Consider the following 27,891-nt stretch of genomic DNA (forward strand, 5'->3'; position numbering starts at 1 on the left):
GTACATTTCTCACTACAAGTACTTCACTTCATTTGGCTAATAATCAGTATGTCGATACAAAGTCTTACACCCAAGTTAACATCTAGCTTACAGGTTTAATATTTCCTTTTCATAAGGTATTAGACAGCATCTAGAAAGAAGTTCGATTAATTCCGTCGTTTACTCGGTATACTGAATCGACTATTAAAAACAATATCTATGATATCAACGTTGAGAATGTTATTAAGACCGAGGAGTTATAAGAGGTCTGTTGAATTCTGTTAAGAAGTTATTCAGATGATTTTGTAGAAGTATACTTTGAAGTCCAGTATTCCTCATGGAATATATATTGCAGTGCATTACTAAATTCTCTTTTCTATATTTTAAAAAATGACAGTATCTGTTGTATTGCTGTTTATAACTTTTGGTTCTATCAATCAGCTTTAATTATCTAACCACCATCATTACCATGCAATTGTAAAAGTAGAGATAAGTCAAAATGTGAGTTTTCAATAGAGAATAAAGTTAATACACATTCTAAGATACTAAAAATATAACAGATGATAATAGAGAATAAAATAATTAAGTAAAAATATAGTCTACGGTTTTTGCTTAAGTATACTGATAGCAGATTAGGGGACTCCCGGACCTTTGTCTTTGAAAAAAGTCTAAAAATGTTTGGATTAAAGTTATATTCTCCATTGATGGGAAGAGTACAATATAAAGTAACTATAAGGTATAGTTATATGATTTTATAATTAATTAATGTATACGGATTTGTATAATAGTTTTTATTATAGATAATCCAATTGCAACAGATTTTTAACAAATTTTAGAGACAAGTCAATAAGGTTAGATCTTCATTAAATTTTTTGGTACATTTTGTATTCTCTTTATATAGATCTTAGACATTCACACACCATGAAAAAATCTTAACTAAGACGGTTCACATGGATTAACAATATTTTTTTTGATTTTTTTTTAAAATTTTTTAGTTCCCAATTTTTTTTTTTTTTTGTAAATCAAAGAAATATGAGCTGACATATACATATACTCATCTTCTTTTATTAATAACAGTAGATTTAAACTTTTGTATGGGGATTATAAAATTGTCCATACAGTGTAAAATACCTAATGGAAGTTTTCTTCGCTAAAAAAGCATATTTAGCTCATAGTCCAACTGGTAAACTTTATATAATTCTAGTTTATTTTATGCCGAGTACCGGCTAATATCCTGGAAGGATCTATTACTAAGTAAGTTCTGTTCAGATGTTAGTTATGTTTGACTATACATTTTAACTTATTTTTAATTTACGTACATAGTTTAATTAATATTCAAAGTTAGTAATCTGCTTTAATAATAAGTAATAATTGAAAAGTTATTAATAAATAACAACTGATAAATAATTTTAATTTGACGACGTCAAAATGTTTTATTATGGCAAGCAGTAACAAATAAAAATATGTTTAACAACAATTATTTTAACATAGTTGGGATTAAAGTAAAGATCCTCTATGCAGACCCTAATATAGACTCTTCTTGTTCTTCTTTTTCTCTAATGTCTCAAACGGAAACGTTTATCAGTGCCACCAGTCTTATAATGGTAACCATCTGCAGCCAAGTAGTGTGCTGGCTCAGGTTCTGCTACTTTAGGAACAGGCGTTTCGAGTGGTGCTTCTTCAGCCACAATTTCAACAATTTCCTGTGGTTCTTGAGATAATAATATTTCTTCAGGCATTTTACCGCTAAGTTCTAATTGCTCTTGGTATTGTTGATAATTGGGTTGTGGTGGCAAATATTCTACAGTAGGTGTGGTGCTTTCACTAGCAACATTTGCAGTTGTCATTATGGCTTCAGTTGTTGTGTAGACTTCCTGTGTGGTAGCTGCCGTGGTTGATTCAGCAATTGGTTGCTCAGTTGTTGTTGTTGAGGTAACTTGTTCTTCTTCCACTATTTCAGACATTTCTGGTACTTGCACTTCTTCGGCTGTTTTTACTTTTTCTAATGGTGCTATGGCTAGTGGTGGTGGCAAATAGTGTGCGGCAGGTGTAGCTACGAATGGTGGTGGTTGCATATCAATTGGTGGCACTTGCTGTGCGTCATTCTCTTGCACATACTCGACTTGTTCTGGCAATTCCTTCAATTCATGCTGTTCAATGACTGTCGAAAAATTGGGTTGACTTTCTGCTGTATCGAGTGGTGCTGGTGGCAAGTAATGGTTAGACAGATGTGAAACATCAGCAAAAGTTGCGACGAAGAGTAAAGTGAGAGTTAAGAGTTGTTTGTACTGTGATGTAAGGAAAGTGATTGAGGATTTTTATTATATTGATATATCACCAAGAGCAAGTACTTACCATTTTATTCATATTGTACTTGTTTTTTTGTTGAGTTTTTACTGATCGTTATGCTTGGGTTGCTTGCTACTCGTCTTCTGATGTTTTTTAACAATTGTGACAACCTATTTATATTAACATACAATAAGAAAATTATTTTGATATGCCCAGGCAAAATCTTAAAATCAATAAAAATAATAAAACATTAAACGAATATTAAACATAAATAAATATGGGCAAAGGTTTTTAACCTCTTAAGTTGGTGTAGACCTTCAGTCGCAAACATCGGTGGCTCTGTCACCCGCCTAAGAAACTGAGCAACTGTTAATATTTCAATGTTTGACTTGTGTGGATATGTATTAGCAGCATCAATGCGCTTCGCATGCGCATTAATTTCGAATAGTACTTTGCCTCAATGTTTAATATGAACAAATAAAAAATATTAAAAAAAAAAAATTAAATAAAAAATATGTCCAAAAAAAAAGATATTAAAAGTGAAATAGTAAAATTTGTCGTAGTCGCGTCTGAAAATAAACATTTTAGTCTATTTACCGCTTTAAGCCTAAGCTGTTAGCCTCTTTGTACTGTTGCCAACTTCATAATATTTCAACTTTAGACGAATAATTGGACTTGCATTGAGCAGCATTTCAAGCGTTCATCGCGCATTCATCTCCCATTCGATCCATGAATTAGTGATTTGTTTGGTACCCAAATTAGTCAAATTACGCACGTTTTGCAGTGGAAAAAAATGCTGCTTCATTGTGTATCAAAAGTTTAATAAAATAACAATTATGAGATTAAATTTACACGGTTTTGATCTTTGTGGCGGCCACTTGTTGACCAACTCAAAATATTGATAGTGTTTTTTTAATTGAATTTTGACTTTTATTATTTTTAATTGTTCTTGAAGGAGTTTGAAGAGTCTTTATAGCTCATCGCTTTGCGTTATAACATTTTCTTCGAGCATCGTTTCATTGGGTCGGAAGAGTAACTCAAATAACCACAGTTTGCACAAAGTATTTATTACTGTTAAAATAGAAATACTTTAAAGTTAATATTTATTATTTTTATTTGCTTATTGTAGACCTTCTGGCAAGGTTAAGACTTTAGTAAACTGATATTAGCAAATGCTGAGTATGTAAGTACGTACTACCGTAATTTTTGCAAGTTTCATTACTTAACTTTTTCATAGTTTTGCTAAATTTCAAGGTGGTGTTTCAACAGAGGTGTTAATTTGTAATAAATAAGGAATAAAAATATAAATCAGAGACTAGTTAATTATATATTTGATAATGGAATACAGAAAAAGAATAAAGCCACAAGATATATTTTTTTTCCATTTTTCTTTACCGTACTTTGATAATCTGATATATCACTGAATGATACAAGGGCCTTTTAGGGAGATATTAGAATCCAATTGAAGTAAACATTTTAATATCTCTTTCTTATTAAACTATAAGAAATCATAGACTGTAAAATATAAATCATAGATTAGTTAATTATATATTTGAAAATGGATAACAGAAAAAGAATAAAGCCACAAAATATATTTCTTTTCCATTTATCTTTACCGTACTTTGATAATCTGATATCTCACTGAATGATACAAGGGCTTATTAGGGAGATATTAGAATCCAACTGAAGTAAACATTTTAATATCTCTTTCTTATTAAACTTATTATCCCTTCCTAGGTGTTGGCGTACACATTTATTAAATTTTTTTAAAGAGGTTTTTCGAATAGCAGTGAACTAAAACAACAAAACTTCATTTCATATTATTAAAAAATTGAATTTTTGGCGACCATACAGCTGTTTAGAGTAATACCCATCAGCAGTGGTCTTAGAATTAATTGTTGTGTTTACTTATACGTAAATAATTTTTTTTTGAGACTGCAAATACTAGGAAGCGAACTCGTGTCCTGCCAAATTTGAAGCTCAGAGTCAGCGCACCTTAACCAACTGACCCAAAGCCTTACTTGAGTTTTATGTTCGTATATTTTTCTGGATTTATGTTACTTTGCTGTGAAAATTATTTTTATATAATACATGCATATGAATGTTCATAAAAGATACATAGATATTAAATACACGAAAAAAAATAAATTAAATTTCAAATAAAATAATATATATACAACATTTGAATACGCCACTCCATTTTGTGCCTTATAAATATGTTCGCTAATTGTTTTTAGTCTAGTCTATCCGATATTTATAAGCCAGAATAACTGCTAACTTAGTATTAGTATGTCTTAGTATCCTGTTTCGACTCGCAGCAATTTGAGTCCTAGTCAAGAAGTTCTCCGCTGTAAATATTGCAACCTTTTCGGGCAGTTAAGTTGCTATCAAGTTTCTAATAAGCGCAATAACTATATCTTAAACAATTCGTAAATAGGAGGCTTCTTTTAACGGGTTAGCTAAGCATGTCAGCGTTCAACTCGCATAGGTATCTGTTTACAGGGATCAGAGCAGACATGGAGCACTCACTTTTATTTTTCGGATATTGCTTATCACTTGTAATAGCCAAGATGAAAATCAAACAAAAATATCTTACTATAGCTTAACAAACTTGGGTAGTTGAACAATCTTATTAGATCTCAAGATTGACGTGATCTAAACTGGAATAAAAAAGTAGCAGTCAGCTGCTTTTACTACAGCTTAGTACTGCGGTATAGATATTGACGGGTTACTGCGTGCTAATAAAACATAATTTGAGACTGAAACACATAATGACTTCTGTCGAGGTTGTGGTTCTGTGAATGAGGAGGAAACTGTATTCCATCTCATGTTCTATGTCTATGAAATTGGATAAAAGAAAATTTGAAATCTAAGAAGCCCCCTTTTCTACCCCCTTAAGGAATTGTCGAAGTTTATATACTTGTCATGTTGGTTTACTTTCATACGCTGATTTTTTAATATATGTATGAACAACGCTGATCCACAGTTTCACAACAAGCTATTATTTGATCTCAAGTGGACTTTGGACACAAGATCGTCAATTCAGCTTAACCTAATCCATACTCTGTTGTCTTTCTATTATTTTTATAACATCGTATATAGTAGCTTCTTTTTGGTATTACGGAGGACATATCCCAATTAACCTGTTTTGATAGTGAAGATGTTAGGTTAAGATACACTACCTACACTATCTACGATTAAGTGATCTCTGGGATGTACTGAACTCTAATAGATGGAGACCAGATAAGTTCTCAATTTTATTGATTAAATTAATTAAATTAAATTACTGAAATTATTTCTCAAGTTTAACTGAGTTTACCAAGCTTTTGAAAAAAAAATGTGTAAAATTGTTTAAAATACAAAAACTGTGAATTTAATTTAAATTGTTTTTGTTTCATTAAATTTAAATAATTTGATTATTGAAAATTTTTTCGTCTTTGTGAACTTTAATTATATTTGGCAATTATAAATTGTTTTTAGTGATTTTGTGATCCATAAAATAATGAGCATTACAGCTACAATTGATAATAAAATGTCCTGTTCGATGTGCAAAACATATTCCATTAGTCCTGGAGGAAAACCAAGCGGACAGTTTATTTGTAAAAGTGGACATTCCATATGTAATGATTGCATTAGAAAAAACAATGGAATATGTTTGTTATGTGGTGATAAAAATTTACGCTTTGTATCTACGAATCTGAAGCTCCAGAATAATGGACGACCTGTAACAAATTCTGCTCCTCGTGTATCTACGTTTAACCCCATGATTTCTTTGGAGGGTGATATATGTGCTAGTAACTCATTAAAGGCAACGAAGCCGAATACAGTATCTGCACCAGAAGTAGAGAAAAATATAGCACAAGTTTCACTTGAAACAAATTTAATTAATTCTTCCTATAATACAGTTCAACCAACAATTGTGAAGGACAATAATGACACAAAACAAAACATAAATAATGTGGTTATAACACACGGAAATCAGCAGTTAACCAGTGTAGCTAACAAGTCTACGGATTATATAGAAGAATCATCATCATCATTATTAGACTCATTACAACGACACTTAACTTATATACTCGATACTGCTAATAATAATACAAAAAATATTTTGGAAGAAACTGTAGTTGGTACTAACTCTGTACGGTCACAAAATGTTAATCTTCCCAAAATAATTACTAATGGTGCGGAATATGTTGCACCTCATGAGACTTCAACTGCGCCTACAGCACCTCCAATGGAGCCCTATTTCAATAACTCTCTTGATGGTCAAACGCAATTTTTTCTACCTGTAATGAATCAAATTTTATTGATGCAGCTATTTAACACATTGAATGCTTCTATGACAGTACCTCAAACAGCATCTGGATTTGTGCCCATGACTCAGAATCAAGCAATGAATTTTGCATACTTAAGAAATGAAAATGTAATAGATCCAACAAATCCTTATCTAGTAACTATGAGAGTAAATGATATTTCTAGAATGATGTATGAAGAATCGTATAATATTTTGTTGAAAAGAAATCAGAGTTTAACATTGCAAAATGCAATTCTCAAAATTAAACTTGAGGAAAAAAATAAAAAAGAACAAACCAAAAAACATAAAAATGATCCTACGAATAAAGCTCGTAAAGCAAAAGATACTGAAGATCTAAACAAGAGCAAGCAATCACATTGTAAGAAATGTGACCAACTTCCCACTCAAAATATTGAAAATATTGGAAATTACGAGGAATGTAATTTAGATTTACAAGAAGCTTCTGAGGGTAAAAATAGTAATTTGCGACTACTTTTCATGGGGCATAAGTTGAATGATGAGTCTGACGTGTCTTCCAAAAATGTGCCATTCCATTTAAGACACAACCAAGAGACGGGTTCAACACAGGTAAGAAATTTCCAAAAGTAAATTTCTTTATATTGTTTTTTTTTTTAATTGTGTAGACTTTCTTTGGCATACCTGATCAAACGAATAAAAATGAAGAAGCGAAAATCAGTTCGGAAAATGAAGAGAAAAGTTCGCGGAAACGTGCTGGACACTGCAACTGCTACAGAACTACATGCACTAATATGAAATACAAAGAAAAGGTATGTACCATAAGTGTTTCGACGGAGTCATATCCCAGTTTATCAGAAGAATCCAAAGTCGTCATTAGTGAGAATAGTATTGTGCTCTTACGGGAGGTGACACAAAGACAGGAATGTATTCTAACCGAAACCAATAAACCAACTAATAAAATGGTTGATGAGTCCATGAATGAGCGCATGGAAAAAATTTTAAAAACAATAAATGAAGATACTGTTAGAGGAACTACTATTGCGAATACCTATATGAAAAACGAAATCCTTTTGAGTGAAAAACCCATATATCAAACCGCGAAGAAATCTGTGGAAAATGCAAAAGAAATTGAAACATTTCCGCACAAAGAAAAGAAAAAGGAGTTATATGAAAAATATGAAGATTTACTTGATGAATTAAGTAAGCCAGATACACTACTCAAAACTGATAGTTTCATTCAACAAAGTTGCTGTAACCCAGAGGACATAGCTGAACTGATTTCATTAGCTTTAAGATCGCGCTACGATCCAGTAGAGGGACCACCTATTACTATCAAAGGAAATAAATTAATTGGAAATACGCTAATACCGCCACAATTGGAAATTATCAAATATCCTTCAAAGTCACCTGCAGTGCTTGCACGTTTGGCGAAGCAACGTTTTATGCCAAAAAATTTGACATGCTATGATTTACGTATACCGCGTCATCCACTTTTGTGTCCAGAATGTAAACATTATTTTAAATGTTTTCTATCTGATTTTATTATACATATGGTAACTGCTCACCATGAGCTGCCATTTGATCGCATTTCTCCAAGAATGGTGAAAAATTTCTTCATAGATGTACGTGTCGCTCTGTCTGCTAAACCAAAATGTCAAATGATTTATCTTGTGCGTGATAAAATCGCTGGAATTGGACACAGTGAATATAGTGATTTATTGCCTCTTTTAATTATGACTGGGGGCCTTCGGTTAAGTGAAATTATGCACCTAGATAATCTCGATGCTAATAGGGATATCAATTTTTTGGTTGTATGGGGATGTGGTTTAATGCCAGGAAAATATCCATTAAATATTATATTATCGACCTGGCGTAATACTGGAAGATATCCTAGTACACATATCGTTTATTCAGGACCTGCTAGTTCAATAAGAGAAGAGAAAACTGCATTGCAAGTATTCGAAAGTGGCGAATGCTTGTATTTTTCACCAATACAACAACACGATTTGTTAAATAATAAATTTATGATTAATTGTCAGTTTTCAATTTATTGAATTGGTTTTTAAGTTATCATAAAGAAAATCTTCAGAAGAAAAAGATGAAAGAGCATACTGGAAGAAAGTAAGCGCTTAGTAAAATGCACTAATTGAGAACCTCAGAAATAACGGCAGCGATGGAAACTCCTAAGTAAATCTCTCGATAACAATACAAATAAAAGTTTCATATCGATTTGGGAAGTCTAAAAGTGGAACTAATATTAATTATTGGTTACATTGAATTTGAAAAATCCTATAACTGGACATCTGAATGGATTTCAACATAGTTTTGATTACATATGAGAGATTATACATGTACAAAATTAATTTATGCCAATATCTCAGCTCTAAATCTTTAGCATTTATTTTGGTAAATAAATTTTAAGTATTATAATGTAATAAAAAAGGTTAAATACAGACTCAAAAAGATATATCGTTTGGTGATTGATGGAGTAGTAGCTTAAGGTTAGGTTAAGAAGTTGCGTGCTGACAGTTATCAGCACTTGCACTCGGAGGCATATATTGCCCATTGTGATGCCCTCAAAGATATACTGGGAGAGACGAGTTGCTAACCTTTATCTTCTATCCCTGTTAAATCACTTGGTTTTCCAAATGAAGGTAAGGAGAACCGTTAAGTTTGCTTTCGTTATCGCTTCGAGGCCTGTGAAGCGATCCCCAACATATTGAAATCGCCTTGTTCGCAGTCTGGGATAGAGACACTGAAAGTGGTTGATGAATTCTACTTCCTCCTCATCTTGGAAACTCCTACATAATCCACTTGTTGGAACTCGCCACCGCTGAAGTCATAGGCGCAATGACACAGTCCCCCTTTATTACTCCAGTAAGTACACGAACTGCAAGTTTACTGAAGCCTAAAAGGCTTTTTGTTTTATTTTTGTCCTTGGAGTAGTAAGGTTCTCGCACAAGCGTTCTATATAAAGCCTTTGAATTAAATATATTATATATAAAAGAAACACCCTTCTCAATGAAAATACTTTATATTTATTTAGATACAATAGCATATATATATTGTTTCCAGATTCTTAAAACAGATTTATGTAACACATGTAATATACATAATTATAGGAAAAGAAGATTCTCCATTCTGCTTAATGAATCACACTTGTGTTTAAAGATTGTTTTTTGGTTTAATATTGGGTAATACAAAAAAGGCTTCGTTATTCCTTGCTACAAGATGGCGTTGGTACCATTGTAGCTGGTAATACTAAATGAACACGTGTTTGAAAGATATTACATTTTGTCGTAAAGGCAATTGCTTAATTTGTCGTTTGTGTTGAAAGTTTTTTTAAATGTTCAACTCGACTGATTGAACGAAATTATCAAGGCAAAGCGCTTAGAAATGTTCCACGATGACAATGCTAGGCCAAACACATCTTTGGTGTATTGGAACAAATTGATGGTTGATGCAACTTGGTCTCAAACTAAGTTGAAATTCAACCGATTTGATAATAGTCAGTTAAGAAGTTTTGATGCATCAATCGTATAGCTCTGATCTTGCACAGTTTGAATCTCATTTGCTTCGGTTTCTGCAAAACTGTCTTAATGATATAAAATTGAGCGGCTACAATCACTTGGTCAAGTTTTTCGCCTACAAATCACAGAAGTTTCAACCGATAGGTTATAGTAATGTCAAATATATACTTATTTAGTTGGCCATTGTAAACGTACGACGTCCTTGACAGCGGAGAGTAGTCTCCGCCAGCCAGCCCGATAAGTTGCTTTCTGTCGCCAGTTGGTAGTACCAAGCGCCCTCAAACCGTTGGTCACCTGGTCCTTCCACCAAAGATGAGTACATCCTTTACCGCGTTTTCCACCTGCGGGTACAGAATCAAACACCTTTCTAACCGGAGCACATTCTTACATTCCAGTCACAACATGATCAAGCCAGCAAAGCCACTGAATGTGAATGCACTTAACTATGTCAATGTCAATGGTATACATCATACAGCTTATCGTTCCATCTAAATCGATAATTGTCGCCAACACGTAAGGGACGATAGATCTTGCGGAGAATTTTTTTCTCGAATGCTTATAATGCCTTCTCATCACTGTTGCTAATTGTCCAAGCTTCTGTACCATACAGTATGATACAGTACCGGTATGATAAGAGATTTGTAGAATGTGATTTTTGTATGTCGAGAGAGGGCTTTATTTCTCAATTGCCTACTTAGTCCGAAGTAACATCTGTTGGCAAGAGTGATTCTTTATTGAGTCTCTAGGCTGACGTCATTTTTGGTATTTACGTTGGTTTCTAAATAAACAAAGTCTTTCACAACTTCGAATTTATAATTGTTAACATTGACGTTGGTCCCAAGACGCTCAGGGGATTTGTTTGTTGAGAGAAAGTACTTTATTCGATATATAGTTTATTACAATGTTTAAAAAAACTGCGGATAAATTTTATTTCATCCAATATATTGTTTCGTTTTTGTGATTAAATGTAAGATACAACACTATTCACACTATGGTGTGGGTTTGTCTCATTAAAGCATGAAAGAAAAAAATGAAGAATACATTACTACTAGGAACCAAAAAAATCCATCCTTTCATAAGAAATCTCATTATAATGTTTTATCTGCGATATTTCAGAGGATACATCTGGTCTAAATTGTCGTATGTTGTTGAGACTTGGATACTGAAATTGTATTCATGATGGTATACTGCCTTTCGGTTTGATGTTGTCAGTAAATATTAGAAAAAATATAACAGAAATAGAGAGAGAGAGAGCTGTTTTCGACTGTAAAACTTCATAATGCAGCAGATTGCTGGAATATAATGTTTGGTTTCTAGTATTAGTAGCTTAAGTATTTAAGATTGATTTAGTCAAGTCAAAATTGAACAATTTGTAATAAGTAGGAAACAATTTTCATATTTTTAAATTTCAACATAAAAAATAGCGTTTAAAATTTTTGTTTTTATTTAAAATACTAATGACGTATTCCTCGTATACGCAGTTAAGAAATAGACCCTAAAAGTAGGCAACAAATATTATACATTTACATACCATTCAATATTAGTATCAGGGAATGTATTTCTCACCCAAGTGACATATTCCTTTGCATGACGGTTGCGAGCGAACTAGGTATATTAGACAGTATAGAATTCAGATAATGTACTTAACTACACTTCATTCAAAGATGTAGATTTCAAGAAATTGGAATTCACCTAATTGAATGGTCTCATGTGATATGGTTGAAATTTACAGTATTTTAAGAAGTAATAAATAATATATTAGCATATTCAATTTTGTGTTATATTAAGGACTTTTAAGCAAAAATATTTGTATAATAGGTTTTATTAATAGATTAAGTAGAATTGTATCTCAAAATGTATTTGCTACCCAACTAGGTTATTTTAGAGTACCGTAAATAAAATACATTTGTGACGAAGATTTCGATTAAATATTTATTTCAATATATTGTTTGGATAAATCGCGTGATTATTAAATTTCCAAACTAAAAACAGAACATACAACGATTATTAGATACATTGGTCCACCGATAGTCAACTGTAGATTTTCTCTGTTGCAGATGAGGCAACTTTGTTTGCTGCGATATCCATCAAGCAAAAAATGAACCACCAGAAAATTAGATGCGTAAAATCGTCATACCAATGCTGTCATTCCAATAACTAATCTTTACGTTTAGCGGCTGCTAAACGATCCATATTTTAAAATGGCTAAACTTAAAATATAGAGATGATACTTTGGGTGCTATTCTAAAACTACATAATGATGAACTATATTAGCCCTTATTAAATAAAAACTGCTAGAATGTACATCTAATATCAACTTATAATTCATTTCTATATAAAATACAATATTTTTTTCGAAATTAATTGGATGCGCTTGTACACATATTGGTTTTACATATAAAGTTTGATATATTAATTCGGATTTTGTAAACAAATACACAAATTTAAATTTTATTCCAAATTTATTTTATCTCCTTCAAAATATGCTCCTTCTGAAGCGATATACATATGCTAACGCTTAGCCTAATCTTCCATACACTTTTCGTAGGCCCGTGAAGGTATGGCTTTTAGTTACTTCAGCGAATTGTCTTTTACCGATTCAATCGACTCAAAACGCTTACCACGAAGGGCCAATTTCAGTTTCGGGAACAGAAAAAAGAAAATCGCTAAATGCACTTGAGGTAGTCTCACATTAACAGCTGCTGTAACAAATAAATTGCAGATGGCGCTCAAATTTGTACCATATGTCAAGAAAGGGTGTACCGACATAACAAAAAGATTTTTGATGAAGATTTATTACTTAAGGAGTACAAACAACAAAATCCGGATACTTTTTGAGCAGAAGGTATATACTAAAAATATTTCAGAACATAGCAACCGATCCGATTACTTCAAATTGAATTATTATTTAAATTATTTGATAATAAACTTACGACGTAAAATTTTTTTTTCATTATGAATAAGTTTTTACAATATAATTTTACAAAATTTTTGTGAGCCGTTCTAAATTGTTTTTATGTTCGTTGGCAAAACCTTTTTTGCTCTAAATTCTGATTTGAATCTGGACTATATGTTTTGCAGTTAAACAATGGCAGAAAAGAATTTACTAAGTGTTAGTGCTTCGACCTCAACGGGTGTGCAGCATGGTACTCCTAGCAATACAACATTGCATGGAAAGGAAAGCGAAGCGTGTCTTGAGCTCATGGCTAAGCCCAAACTAACTTGCATTCTGGATAAATCTGCTACAGCTGGTACCTCCAGTGGTTATTCTGAGTAAGCTTTATAATTCATATTATTATTTATTTATATTTTTATTTCCACTAAATTTATTTATATTAAAGGAAGCCTGCTACTAAAGTTGTGCCATCGCCAGAAATTCCAGAGAAGTCTTGGTCCGTTCTTTTTGTCGGTTCCATGTGCAGTGTGGATGATAAAAATTTTCTTATGTAAATTGAACTTTTCTTTATTCCATCATCTATTGGAGTCAACTCTGAGGTTCAACTTTGGGTCCATGTATATTGTTATGTGCTAATTCTGAATATTAGTGGATGTGTATGTTCGATGTGTAGTCCAGTAATACAGATAGTTCCATAAGAACATTTTTAATTATTACAAAATTAAACAAACCAATAAACTATATCTTTTTCGTCCCATAATTTTTTATTTAATTTAGGCTGCTAAAAAAATGTATAATAATTATATTGTAAATGGAATTAATACAGTTAAAATTCTCTTAAGTGGTTATCGGCGGTATTAGCAATTTTTTGCGCAAAAGATAGCAATTCGTTAAAACGATCTGTGAACAATTCTTTAAAATTATTCTAAAATAGTATTTATATTATTCTAATAATAGTATAAAGAGTTTTGGAGATTCGATTTAATAATAATAAGAAATAACAATAGTATAAAGAGTTTTAGAGATCATTAGGTGTATGAAAATTTTTTTCTATATCGATTTTAAGCTTAGACCACCAATGGCGTCTGGTCATTGTTAAGCAATATATATGTGACATACAGTCTACTGTTTTATTTACCGCGTTTTACAATAAAGCATATTTATTTTATCAATACCATAGTTTGTTTTATTATCTGGGATCTTAGGATATCCGAATACCTGGTAGTAAAACAAAGTATAAACCTTATTTGGACAGAAAAGTAACCTCTAGCGCTACTAAAACGAACTAATCTACCGTTAGTCACTAAGAAATACACTGCTGTATTGTATTTTGACCGTCACTTTTCTTTATAGCGATCAAAACAATACTAGAAAAATGCAATTGATAAGACACCTACTTGACGCATCCCACCATATTTGTTGATTTTATTGCTAACAATCTACTTTTGCATTATATATTATATTATATATATTACCTTCTGCTCAAAAAGTATCCGGATTTTGTTGTTTGTTAACTACTCCTTAAGTAATAGACCTTTTTCAAAAATTTTTTGAAATGTTGGTACACCCAACATTGTATCTTATGTCAAATATGGTAGAAATTTGTGCGCCATCTGTCAATTAGTTTGTTTACAGCAGCTGCTAATGTGAGACTACCTCAAGTGCATTTAGCGATTTTTACTATGGAAAATTCTTGTTGTACGCGATTTTTTGACCAAATACGGCACCACTGTCATCGTTCAGGCACCATATTTGCCAGATCTGGACCCGTGTGACTTTTTCCTGTGTTCTCGAAACTCAAATTGCCCCATCGTGGTAAGCATTTTGAGTCGATTGAATCGGTAAAAGAGAATTCGCTGAAGGAACTAAAACCCATACCTGCGCGGGCCTACGAAAAGTGTATGGAAGATTGGGTTAAGCGTAGGCATATTTGTATCGTACAGAAGGAGCATATTTTGAAGGAGATAAAATTAATTTGGAATAAAATTTAAATTTGTGTGTTTTATTAACAAAATCCGAGTACTTTTTGAGCAGAAGGTTTATACATATTTTAGCCGGTTAAAATGCCATAGCTGTAAATTTTATATATAATAATTGTTATCCATTTCTTATTAATTGTTATTAATTTCTATGTAATTTAAAATGAAGTAAAATTAAAGCTAAATGTTACTACTACTATATTATTATTTATTATATATATTATTTAAAGGTTTTTGATCGACAAATGCTGATAAACCATTCTACTGGCTCTGGGGTTATTTAAGCGTACAGGATTAAAGTTAGCTTGTGATTTTCTTAGTTAAGTCCACCCTTAATACTTTGAAAATTGGATGTAAAGTGTCTCTGCGACTACCGTCTGAAATAGACGCTTGCTCACATTCTTGAGTGAATGTGGATCACACAATGTTTTCTTGCAATGCGATAGCCGATCTGTAGGCGATAACTGCTGACGTATTGAAGTTAATCAGATATCATGGTATGCAGTTTATAGTATGGAGTTAATGCGATATCATGGTATATGGTATATAGACTTTTTATTCAAGTATTTAGATACAAAATGTAGTTTTGTAACTACTTTTGAACGTGGATTGCAATTTTATATGACAGTAAAATACTTATGATGACAAATTAAACAAATTTATTTTACATTTACTTTTTAAATCAATTTAAATAAAATGAAAAAAACAAAAATGAAAAATTTTTAAAAAATACTGTAATATTTTGTTTTGAACCAAGAATCTGTGTAATATCTTGTATGGATTTAAAAGATGCCACGCCGAAGAAAAAAAATTCACAGGAGTCAAATAATAACAGCTATTTTGATGATATTTTACCTCATAGGAATTATAGTGCTAATCGGTCTTACATTTTTAATACGTGGCATCGATCTGCATATTATACTGAGCCTAGTTGGCACAGCATTTATTGGAATAGGTATGTTATGGGTGTGATATAAAAGAATTTAGAAAATAAATTTAAAATATTCTCTATTTAAAAGGCATAATGATGTTTCGATTACTGAGAGGGCGACGAACCCGATGTATAAAATATGTACACCTCATATTTCATTTACTGGGGCTTATTATCTTGATTGCAGGGTTTGTATTACTGCAATCTCGCATGGAACATGATCATATGCTACCAGCTTTGCTCACCTTTTCTGCTATTATCTTACAGGTAATAAGGAAACTTTAACACTTTTATTGATATGTTTCAGAACTTCGATGATCCTCACTTAAGTAATATATATTTTACATTTTGACTCCTTAGTTTGTTATTGCGGTGTTTATATTTGCCTATTTGTACGAATATCGACGTTTACGTTTATTTTTTGCACCCTTTCATGATATTGTTGGAGTATGGATTTTCATCTGTATCGGATATTGTTGCTTTTACCATTATTATTTCGAAAATAATGACGACAAAGTTCTTTTATTGGTTCACATATACAATGCTGTTGCTTGTATTACTCTCTTAATGGTAGTTTTAGTGATAATGTGCCCTTATTTAGATTGGGAACTGGTAAGTCAAACAGTTTTGTTTATCTGCACTCTATGATCTTATTCTTTTAATTCTTTTTAGGTCGGTCGAATATGAGACAATTAATGATGGAAGAAGATGTAAGTTATTTCTCTTAAAATACATATTTAAATGTATTTAATTGAATTCTCTCTATGCCAAATTAATATGGATCTTAAAACATTAGATTTGTCATTAATTAAGTGTTGTAAATAAATTAATTATTTCATAAATTTCCTTTGAAAAAAATTTGAACAATTTTTAAATAGTAAATTTAAAATGATATAATGTATATCATTAAATTTATATAATAAATGTAATGCAGTTCTTGTTGCAGTCGAATTGTAATAACTCAAATAAAGAACATAATTAAGACTTAGGGTTGTATACATACTCATAAGTACTATCATAATATAGATGTCAAAACTCTTTAAACATATGGTTATAATACTATAAATAATTTCTATAAATAATAACTCTATCGTTTGGGCAATCGCCTTATTTCATCCACGCTCTTTCCATTAATTTATAGTCCTCCATTAATTTGTCTCGTCCATATTTTATTTGGAGGCCTATCCGTTTTGTTGTCGTGGAAAATATAAAGATTTTTTTACTGCTGTCTTATGGAGACCAACGTAGAATTCGACCAAACTACTTTTATTTTTTTACCATGATTAGGTATATGGTATTGTACTCATAATTCTTCAGTCTACTTATTAGATGTGCTAGAGACTACGATTGCTGAAGCATTACAGAAGCTGACGTTTATATCCCATAAATTACTCTTACACCAAATCCGGAATTAAAAGCTAAAGTGGAATGCGGCTAATCACTTATATTTCTAGACCAATTTTTTCTGGATAACACTGTATTTGAATTATATTTTCCCAGTATATACATTAGATGTGCTTAAGATTGCAACTGCTAAAGAAGCATTTATATTCCAGTTTTAAATCTCATACGAAGGTTTTGAAGCGACTGTAGAATGAAACCAAGTCACTTATATTTTTGAATTATTATTTTCTGGTTAATTATTGGCTGCTTGGTTCTGATTCACAACTGGTTATTTGCTTACAAAGTTTTGCTTAATCTGATCTTTATATTTTAGTTCTCATTCTGATACAAAATTGAGGATTTAAAACCATTGCAAAATTAGACCCAATTATTTATATTTTCAGATTATTATTTTCTGATAATTGTTAGTTGTTTGGTTATGATCCATAATTGGGTATCTGGTATTATATATAGTCATTATACTTATTAGATGTGACGAACTGTAGTTCGCAAAGTCTTGCAAAAGCTGGTTTGTATATTCAAGCTTTCATTTTTATACAAAATCGGGTCTTCAAGTTTGTAGTTAAATAATATTATTGCTGTGCTTAAACAAATTTCAAGATCCTTATATTTTATTAAAGATTATACTATTATAAGTTTGTTTTGTATGTTCCGATAACCTTCAATATCATATTAAATATATATTTCCTGTTCATATTTTTATTAGGTAAAGTTGTTCATCAACGTAGCTTTGTTTGGATAACAATTGTCTTAAATGGTTCTTTAATGGTCCTTGAATCTAAGTAGAATCGTGAGGCAGTAGGCAAATGTTATCTATATAATCTAAATTGCTAAATTTGTTGTGTGTACCGAGTCTCTCCTTGCCTTTTGCAAATTGTTTTTGACATTCTTTTTACAACATTGATGACTATATTAAATGAAAGTATGGAGAGTATACTATCTGACCGTACTCCAAAGTTCGGACTGCATAGAATTCAATAGGGGTATTGTACCAAATTATTAAACTGTCCTCGGTTACTTTTGTATGCAAATACTGTTTATATAGCGTCATGGAGTAATCCAGCGAAAACTCACTCCATTTCAATAGAAATCAGATATATGATGTAGCGTAAACCATAAGCTTACTCTTTTTGTTTAATATTTGAAACTTGGCGTAATGTGGTAATCATTTAGATGACAAAATTCTAATTGTTAAATACTTATTTGTTTAGTCGGTTTTTTTTTACATCGAACCCCTCCAGAATTTTAATTATTTTATTAATAATTTAATAGTTTCTTTCTTGCAATTATGTCATTAAATTATATATATATGGAATAAAAGTTTCACACTTTATGTCATGTTAACATTAGTAAAGGATCCATTTCGTCCATTAAAAATCATAAAAAAACCCATCTATTCCAATTAATAATTTTTAATTATTATTCAAAGCAAGTCGTCTAAACAATTATTTATCAATCAAGTAAGGAATGACAAAATTTTTACGAATTTGTCAATTATTTTTGAAAAATAAACACAATTTTTTTTATTAACTACTTAAGTACTTTTATAAATTAATAATCAAAAAAAAAAAAATTATAGAAATGTAAATTTTGAAAGATAAATTATCTCTTCCGCTACTGAGGATCTGTTTATTTTGATGTTGTCTGCTTAGCTGTCAAAAACATCTTAATGAGATTTTTGTGTCAAGGCCTGGCAAATGAACGATAAATATATTTCATTCAAATCCACATTCACTTCTTTCCGTTTTTTATTTTTTATTTTATTTTTTATTTCTTTTTTTGGTCTTTAATTAAATTTGCAGTTTATGTCCAATAAAGCGCGAGAAATCCTGCTCAAGCTGAGGCAGTTGAAGTTTTCGGATTACATAAACACGTCTTTTGATGTTTTTTTTTTTGAAAGTGATTAAGTCATCTTGGTTCAGAAGTAAGAGTTTTGTGTAGCTCTGAGGGTACCAATTGTCAGGATGCCTCGTTAGGTATCTGCAAAGTAAACCGCATGAAAAATATTAATGATCCATGTACGTCTTTAATTCTTATGCTCGTAATTGATAAATCATATGAAGAGCTTAAGTTCCAGAAGCATTTAAGACTTCCATTTATTAAAGTTTAAATACAGTTTTCTCAGTATAAAATAAAAATAAAAATATTGGTACTATAATTGCTGGTATTAAATTATTTTTGGTTTATCTAAGTTAATCCTAACAAGTAAGGAAAGAAATTTTAAGAGGTTGTGTTTAAATTTATAAGTAAATTTAAATGAATATATTTATGTATATGGTATACGCATATATATATCTGGTAGTAGTTAGGGTTACTGTAAACTAATGATATAAACCTTTCATATATTTACAATAAAATTATTAACCTTACAATAATTCAACATATAAAAGTAATAGAAAAAGAATAAATATTTAAGAGGTCTAAAGCCAAATATATTTATAAATATTAAATTTTCTTTTAAATTTTCCCTTTTTGGTCTATAGATCTACAAAGCTGTCAAAAGCTTTATCAAAATCAAAACGGCATCACTTTAGAATTATTCAAAATCAGAAAGCCTATGATATTCCATGAACAGATCAAAGAGGTAAAGAAACAGAACGTGAGATTTAAATGAAGGATCAGATAAGTAAGAATATTAGAAGGTGTCTGCCAAGTGTCATTCAGGTATGAATGTTCAAACATTAAGTAAACGTTCTGTCTTTAAATGTCTAAGTACTAATATTTGGTTTAAAAGCTCTACTTTAGATAATTTAGAGAGAGTTTGTGTTGAGAATAGACACTAAGAAATTATCTTCGTTGAGTTGGATTCGTTTCTCCATACATTTCAATTAACTCCTTTTCATTTGTTGATAGTAACTATTTGAAATCAACAGCTATAAATATATCTGTTTCTACCGCGATTGCTGTTACATTAGCTTCAGGTTTTCTACAATGTTATGTGCAATATATATATCACTATTATTTTTATGATGTCTCAATAGTTCTCCTCTTTCCTTGTTTTCCTATTGGTTTGCCTTTTCCGAGTTAGTGCATCTTTACACTTTTACTCTATGATAGCTGGGGGATTCTGCAGAGTCTCGTCCATCTCACTGACTAATTTGAGTATTCCGTACCGCCCCATGCGGTTAGTGATTACTCTGAGATTAGATAGTGCTAAGTAGGGCAGCCTGTTGGTTTTCGCATATAGCTTCACAGCTCTGTCCTTTATGTATTTTTTGATCGGATCTAATCATAATCGATTTGTAATTGCCTTTAAAACTTTCTATAGCGCATATTTGAATGGCATATACTTCTGTCTTAAAATCGGTGGGAAAGTTTTCTATTGAAATGGATTTATTGAGTTTGTTGTCGTGAGCACAATGGACTCCTATGACTGATAGATATTATTTTTAGTTCCACATTTTTTAAAATTAAGAAATATAGAAATCAAAAAATCTGTTTTTGTAAGTAAAGTAGAAACTATTACGGACAGTTTTTTCAAAATTTTTCGTTTCTGTTGAAGCTATTTGAGCCAGTGCCACAGTAGTGACAGTAGTGAAAATACAACAACAAAAAAATTTTTTTTTATTTTATATTATTTTAATTAATTGAATTTTTGGCTGACCATACAGCTGTTTCGAGTATTGCCAAATACCCATCATCAGTGGTCTTGGAAATAATTCTTGTATTTAATTATTCGTAAATAATTATTTTTGTGACTGCAAGTACCAGGAATCGAACTCGGGTGATGCCAAATGTGTAGCTCAGAATCAGCGCACCTTAACCAACTGATCCAAAGCCATACTTGACTTTTTATATTCGCATATATTTCTGGAGTTTACTTTTGCTATGAAAGTTTTTATTAACAATTTTACTTGCTGTGTTTATATTAGAACGAAATCATAAACCAGCTGTAGAATAACTGAATTAATTAATTAATTATAATTTTATTTTCAATTGTTAAATTTCAATACTATTCTGTTCGTAGAGGCATTATTTGTTGCATGATTTGTTCTTTCTTATGTACAGAACCTAATCTAGGAATGTAATGCTGAGAAAGTCATGCTAATGTTATTCCACTAGTCGCACGGGTGAGACCTATATTTTGTGAATATAAGTTGTAATTTAACGTTAACCAAAGTGACTATTATTTTTAATAGCAAACTTGTTATATTTCATAAAGAGGTTTTTTCGAACAGTAGTGAAATACAACAACAAAAATTTTATTTTATTTTATATTATTTTAATTAATTGAATTTTTGGCTGATCATACAGCTGTTTCGAGTATTGCCAAATACCCATCATCAGTGGTCTTGGAAATAATTCTTGTATTTAATTATTCATAAATAAAAACTAAGCAATAATTGACCTCAGATCTGCATACCTCCCCGACGAGCCTGTATCCTGTATCGGAGTAGTATTTTTTTATATATGTTATGTATTGTATAACATTTTTAGACACTAATAAACTATTAATGGCTCAAGCTAAAATTATTTATGTGAATATTTTAGTATTTAAATAAACTGTTAAGTATTGAAATAAACTATTTAGTATTAATTATTTATAAAATTAGTTGCGATTTTGTTCTTTTTCGAAATTTTTGGAAATAAACATAAACGTAAAAATATACAATATAATAAAAATAAATGAATTGTTTCATAAACATTGAAAATATGCGTGCCACATGTGTTGTAAGAAAATATACACTATTTCAACATTTATTCCATACAAACTACAAGTTATACGAGTATTGTCTCGACGAATCTTCTCGAGGCAGCCTCAGATACTCATAAAATGTTGAACTTTGCAATTTTTCAGACTTTTGCGTTGAATTATTCAGATTTTTCAATTTCATTTGTTAAACCATGCGTGCATAGTAAAAAATTGAATTTTTATTAAAATTAAAAATTTTTAGTTTTTAAATAAAATGTCGATATTTTGAAAATTTTTTGCAACTCTTTGTATCATCAAATAAAATATGAATACTGAACTTTTCTACTGAAAAGTTTGGTTTTCATATGCAAACACTTGAGAGAAGTGTACCAAAAAGTTTCGTAGCACTGACAGAAGTGTATGGAGCCCATCTATTCACACTTCATAGTTTTTAATGGGAATGAACTTTTTGATATTTGGGAATTCATATTCATTAACATTTGCAAATATCATATGATGTTACTTATACTAAAATTTTTTTAAACATATTGTAGAAACTTTTTCACTTGTATATTATTTTGTTATATGTATTATGTATATAGATTAAAATGTAGTTACAATAAATCCCATAATTTTGCATAAAATTGAAAGTTTATTTCCCATAGTAAGAATGATCCAATTAAGGTCAATTATGCACCATTTTGTTCGATAACTTGTTGCTATTTTCAAGGTAATTTCCTCTATGCCTCTCTCATAGAAGTCTTCGTCCCTATTGGCAAAAAATTGAGACAGTCAATTTTCACAATCCTCTCTTGTAGTGATTTTTTTACCAGAAAGATCGTTCGTCATGGACAAAAACAGTTAGTAATCACTTGGTGTAAGGTCTAGACTATAACGGAGATGCATAAGAATTTCCCAACTAAGATTTCGAAACTTTTGGCGAGTCATTATCGATATGTGTGGCTTAGCGTCGTTCTGATTCCTCTCCTATTGGCCAAAGCTGGCCGTTTCTGTGCAATTGCTTTCTTCAGACGGTATAATTGTTGAACTTTCACAGTTTCGAATTAAGAATTTTGCCATAGGGGAGCAGCTCATGGTAGATGATTCTGGAATCAGTTCGTAACTGAGTCAGTTCATAACTGATTCCTGATAATTATTGGTCTTTTGGTTTCTTATGGGTTCTATTCTAACCTTGCATGACATATTTTATTATAGAGGTTAGAAAAGCTGTACCATAGTCAATTCAAATTTTTTAATTTAAATGTTGGTATTCTCTAGACTTGTTAAACGTACAAACTCTTTACTTGATGCACTCTTGGGTTACCACATTTTCAAGTCATTATAAACTTTTTAATTTCTCGTTTAATAATTGAGTTAACCAACCTTGTTTCTGATTCATAGAGTAGTGTTATTTTATAGATGTGGTCATTCGTTTTTGCCAAGATTTTTACGACTACGATTTTTAGATTACTGCTCATTATGTTATTGGCAGAGATGATATTCCCAGAGTAATAGAAAATATAGACTTTTTCTATAAGAATGTTACTAAAATCATGTATTCGTGGTCTTTTACAGTATGATATCAAACTGTTCTAAAATTTTTTTATTAGATGCAGATAGTTTTAAAAAAAAATTTATTTTAAGGTTCGAAAATATTAACCCTTTAAAGACGTGTATCAAAATTTATGCTTTAAGTTAATAAGTTTTTTCATAAAAATTGATGAGTAAGCATTTCGTAAATAAATTTTAAATTGGTGTTTCGGAGAAAAAAATTATAAATTGAAGACATTTAAAGTAGTTTTTGTCACGTAGTTATTATTTATTAGTATGCTAAATTTGCACGCATATGTCGAATGCCCAAATGAGACTGTCACTATATAACACTGTAAAAACTCACAAAGCTATACTGAACTACCAAATATTACAGTTGCAGGAGTTAACTCACATCATAAAGATATCAAAAAAACGTATTTTCCATATAACATATTACCCATATTTCCTGTTAGCAGAGTGGATATTGAATTTGTTGACATCCACTTTAACGATATTGAGCATAATGTAAACGTAGTTTAACACTAAAGAAAATGTTTTATTATAGTATGTGACAAATAAAAAATAAATATATTTTATCACTTTGCTATAACATACTTTAAAACTTCAGATGGATGCATCGAAGATAAAAAATTGACTGCAATAAGAAAAGGGTCATAAAATAGGAGTCTATTTTAATGATCTTTTTAAATTAAACATTTTTTGAATTTATTTATCGACCTGTTTTTTTTTATAATGGTTTTTTTATAATTTTTTAATCTGGCTATAGGGACCATTTGTTAAAAGTTAAATGTTTTTTATTATATTCTATATTTCAATTCTCTTTGAGAGTCCTCATCAGCATCAAGATCTAACATAAATTAATATTACTAAAACTATATCCACGACATCCTTTTTATTCTATAGTGTATATTGTAATATAGACGATAGAATAATATTGCAATATAGACGACAGAATAAAGGGGATGATGCGTATATAGTTTTAGTAATATTAATTTCTATTAGATCTATTTTGTAATATAGACGACAGAATAAAGGGGATGACGTGGTTATAGTTTTAGTATTATTAATTTATGTTAGATCTATATTGTAATATAGACGACAGAATAAAGGGGATGACGTGGATATAGTTTTAGTAATATTAATTTATATTAGATCTATATTGTAATATAGACGACAGAATAAAGGGAATGACGTGGACATAGTTTTAGTAATGTTAGTTTATATTAGATCTATATTGTAATATGGACGACAGAATAGAGGGGTTGACGTGGATATAGTTTTAGTAATATTAATTTATGTTAGATCTATATTGTAATATAGACGACAGAATAAAGGGGATGATGTGGATATAGTTTTAGTAATATTAATTTCTATTAGATCTATTTCGTAATATAGACGATAGAATAAAGGGGATAACGTGGTTATAGTTTTAGTAATATTAATTTATGTTAGATCTATATTGTAATATAGACGACAGAAGAAAGGGGATGACGTGGATATAGTTTTAGTAATATTAATTTATGTTAGATCCTTATAAATTTTTCAAAAAGAAGGATGTAGAATTATGGGTGAAGCCTTAAATTGTCTAAAATAATATGTGTTTGTTTATGGTATCCTAAACACTTTCTTTAGCTGCGGTACACAAATTGAGATAAAATATATATATATACATATGTTATGTTACTTCACCATTTATAAGGAAAAATATTAATATATAAAACTGAAACTTAATCTTTAAACCCACAGAAGTATAAGTAAAATTATTTGTTCTACTTAAATTTATTTTATTAATCATTTCATCATTATTAATGCGTCATGATATTTTGTTCATTTTTATTTTCAAAAATTCTGTTTCATATCTTAAGGTAAATAACAAGTATTTCAATTTTATTACGAACACATTTTATTCATCGAGATATTTTTAACTACATTACAGCAACAGCAAGTATGCATTACCGTTTAAATGTAGTGCAAATAAATTTTTTAATACAATATGTATCTAGAAATGTGTTTAAATACATCATTTATAAGAGCCGGTATATTTAGATATTGTAAAAATATAATTACGCCATAATATCTACTCGTTGTGTTAGGTCAATAAAAAAATCTATTTGTTTTGAATGTCAATGAGGCAGATACAGATACAGCGGCGAATCGTAAGTACGCCTGAGACGCCTGAGAGTGGCTGACAAATATTTTTATTTTTTTATCTTGACACATTCCGGTTAAATTGTTTACGAATGCTTTAAGAAAAATTCGTAATAAAAATAATAAAATAAACATAAAATTCAACAATTTGAATTATTGAAATTATGTATCTTTTACAAATCATCACTACAACGGGCAAGTATAAATCGGTTATGAATTAATGACGTCACCCACATTTGCATTTATGGGTGTAGTAGCAATTACGAATATTTTGCTTCAGTTGAATTTCTAGTTTCGTAACTGATATCTTTTGTATGTGCGATATGAAAATATTAAATCATTTTTGTTTCACTATAGAAATATAGTAATTATTTATAAAATGTTTAAATCTTGTTATTTTGCGGTAAAGATGAACTAAGAAATCATCTAGAAGATTTAAATCGAAAAGTATTAGGTGTGTGTGTTGGCAGATATACAATTAAATATTTGGAAAATAGTAATATTTACGAGATACTCATATATCTTCCAGTTATTAAGAATAGTTGTAAATCAGCTAAGCGTGGATTAAAGTGTAATTTAAGCAGTTATGAGAATATTAATAAAGCATAGAAAATTTAATAAAAGTTAATATCTATTTTAAAAAATTTATAGTATATTTTTCTTTTTCTTAAATAATGTAAATTGAGTAAACAAGATTACTTTGATTTCTTAGGCATTATAGAAATTCAATATTTCTCTGCAAATACTATTTTAAGATCATCCATTATATTGCCTACAAAAATTTCATTATCACTTTGATTTTGATTTTAAGATATTCATTTTGTCTCTACTAACGCCTGTAGAGTAAGGTTTCTAGTATTTCTATGAATCTAAAAGTCATGATTTTTTAAAGACAACATAAGGAGTTTTCTTATAATGCTTTTATTGATTTGGATTTTTATATATATATAAATATTATATAGTATTTATTTCTATATATTACATAGTGCTAACAATACTCAAAATTCTAATATTTCTATTAATTTTATGTTTTCTTTTTTAGTCAATTTTGAAAGTTTCTTATTATACATTTAATACTTCGGAAAGATAGGTTAACATATATTAAAGAAAGAACATTTTCAGATCATACTTTTTCTTTATTCGACTGTATTATTATTGATAATATTAAGATATCTGTACATTTTGTCATTAATCTTTTTATCTGACGATATTCGCAAGTGTTCATTTTGGGTGATTCAGGGGTGATAATAAATTATATATATCAAACATGTGTTAAAATGACTATTCTTTCGATGAAATATATGCCACATTTTCAGGAAAAAAGAAAAGATCTGGAGAATATTATTACACTTATTATGAGAATACGGGAAAGGATACACACCTCGTAGTTAATCTTTTTCAGCCCATTATCATGATTACACCAAAGTGATGAACATCATAAATATTTTTACTATTATCTTATCATTTTTAAATAATATCATAATATAATATGATACTATATATGGTATATGTATTCTAAACCGTAAATGTTTACATTGAGTACTTATAAGAATACAACTGCCAAATTACCAAACGTCTGGACAATCTTTATAATCCGTTATTAAATGTCCCTGTTTCCGATATCACTTGTAAGCATATTAATCCTCTCTATTATGTGTAGTATATACTCTATACTATTAGATCAACTAAACTTATAGCATAATAATATTCCACTTGTGTTGGTTGTAAAATAAGAACTAATTAATCCTTTTCTTGTTTTTCAGATTAAGCAAAGCCAGGATATTAAGAGGTGCCAGAAAAGATGTTTTTCTTTCTGTGTTGGTTGTTAAATCGTAATTACACAAAATATTTAAATTTTCAGTTAATTTGTTTAAGTTTTCTATATATTATTTAAAATATATTTACAACATATACAAAACCGAATATGCGTCTTTAATAACATGAATAGTAACATTATAAACTTATATTATAAAAGTAATTGTTAAAAACATTAGTAAAAAATTAATTTTTTTTTATTTATTGTGTCAATTTGATATGGCATTAATTTGATCGGTAGTATTAATATATTTTGTTTAAAAAGTAACGGGAATTTATACAATGTAAATATCTAAAAAATGTTTTATAATAGAAGAAAATGTGTAACATTAATATGAGATAAGTAGAGTACAGTGGTTGAAAGATGTATTATGGTAACCTCTATAAGAATTCTTTAATATCTTTTCAAACACCCCTTTTCTTCTTACAATAGATTATGTTCTTTTAGTTTGGAGGACGG

The 27,891-nt window shown here is 30.0% G+C and overlaps 3 protein-coding genes across 4 annotated transcripts; 2 read left to right on the forward strand and 1 right to left on the reverse strand.

Annotated features, from left to right (window-relative positions):
* Positions 1-1,535: 1,535 nt before the first annotated feature.
* On the reverse strand, positions 1,536-2,346 carry LOC119677835 (fibrous sheath CABYR-binding protein-like). The gene is made up of 2 exons (XM_038089373.1): positions 2,335-2,346; positions 1,536-2,267 (listed from the first exon to the last, which is right to left on the reverse strand). Exons 1-2 carry the CDS (start codon positions 2,344-2,346, stop codon positions 1,536-1,538), a joined length of 744 nt encoding a protein of 247 aa, XP_037945301.1.
* A 3,328-nt stretch (positions 2,347-5,674) lies between these two features.
* LOC119670130 lies at positions 5,675-8,728 on the forward strand. Its single transcript, XM_038080266.1, has 2 exons — positions 5,675-7,150; positions 7,207-8,728. The coding sequence occupies exons 1-2, from the start codon at positions 5,771-5,773 to the stop codon at positions 8,593-8,595; spliced, it is 2,769 nt and encodes a 922-aa protein (XP_037936194.1). The 5' UTR covers positions 5,675-5,770; the 3' UTR covers positions 8,596-8,728.
* Positions 8,729-15,665: 6,937 nt separating this feature from the next.
* Positions 15,666-27,470, forward strand: LOC119670743. Of its 2 annotated transcripts, XR_005251726.1 has the most exons (6): positions 15,666-15,901; positions 15,966-16,144; positions 16,238-16,489; positions 16,550-16,587; positions 19,765-19,945; positions 27,380-27,470. XR_005251726.1 is itself a non-coding variant. In XM_038081142.1 (5 exons), exons 1-4 carry the CDS (start codon positions 15,736-15,738, stop codon positions 16,562-16,564), a joined length of 612 nt encoding a protein of 203 aa, XP_037937070.1. In that variant the 5' UTR covers positions 15,666-15,735; the 3' UTR covers positions 16,565-16,587; positions 27,380-27,470. The 2 variants fall into 2 exon arrangements, 1 of the variants encoding a protein (XP_037937070.1); XM_038081142.1 differs by lacking the exon at positions 19,765-19,945.
* The last annotated feature ends 421 nt before the right edge of the window (positions 27,471-27,891 follow it).

Source organism: Teleopsis dalmanni, chromosome 1 (assembly GCF_002237135.1).
Source record: "Teleopsis dalmanni isolate 2A chromosome 1, ASM223713v2, whole genome shotgun sequence".
In the NCBI taxonomy this organism is placed as follows: Eukaryota; Metazoa; Arthropoda; class Insecta; order Diptera; family Diopsidae; genus Teleopsis; species Teleopsis dalmanni.

Bases quoted from the DNA above. Each gene is read 5' to 3' on its own strand.
- LOC119670130 (XM_038080266.1), top strand. From the start codon at position 5,771: ATGAGCATTACAGCTACAATTGATAATAAAATGTCCTGTTCGATGTGC. The intron at 7,151-7,206 runs GTAAGAAATTTC...TTAATTGTGTAG, and splicing joins AAGAGACGGGTTCAACACAG to ACTTTCTTTGGCATACCTGA.
- LOC119670743 (XM_038081142.1), top strand. From the start codon at position 15,736: ATGCCACGCCGAAGAAAAAAAATTCACAGGAGTCAAATAATAACAGCT. The intron at 15,902-15,965 runs GTATGTTATGGG...TCTATTTAAAAG, and splicing joins CACAGCATTTATTGGAATAG to GCATAATGATGTTTCGATTA. The intron at 16,145-16,237 runs GTAATAAGGAAA...TTGACTCCTTAG, and splicing joins TTTCTGCTATTATCTTACAG to TTTGTTATTGCGGTGTTTAT.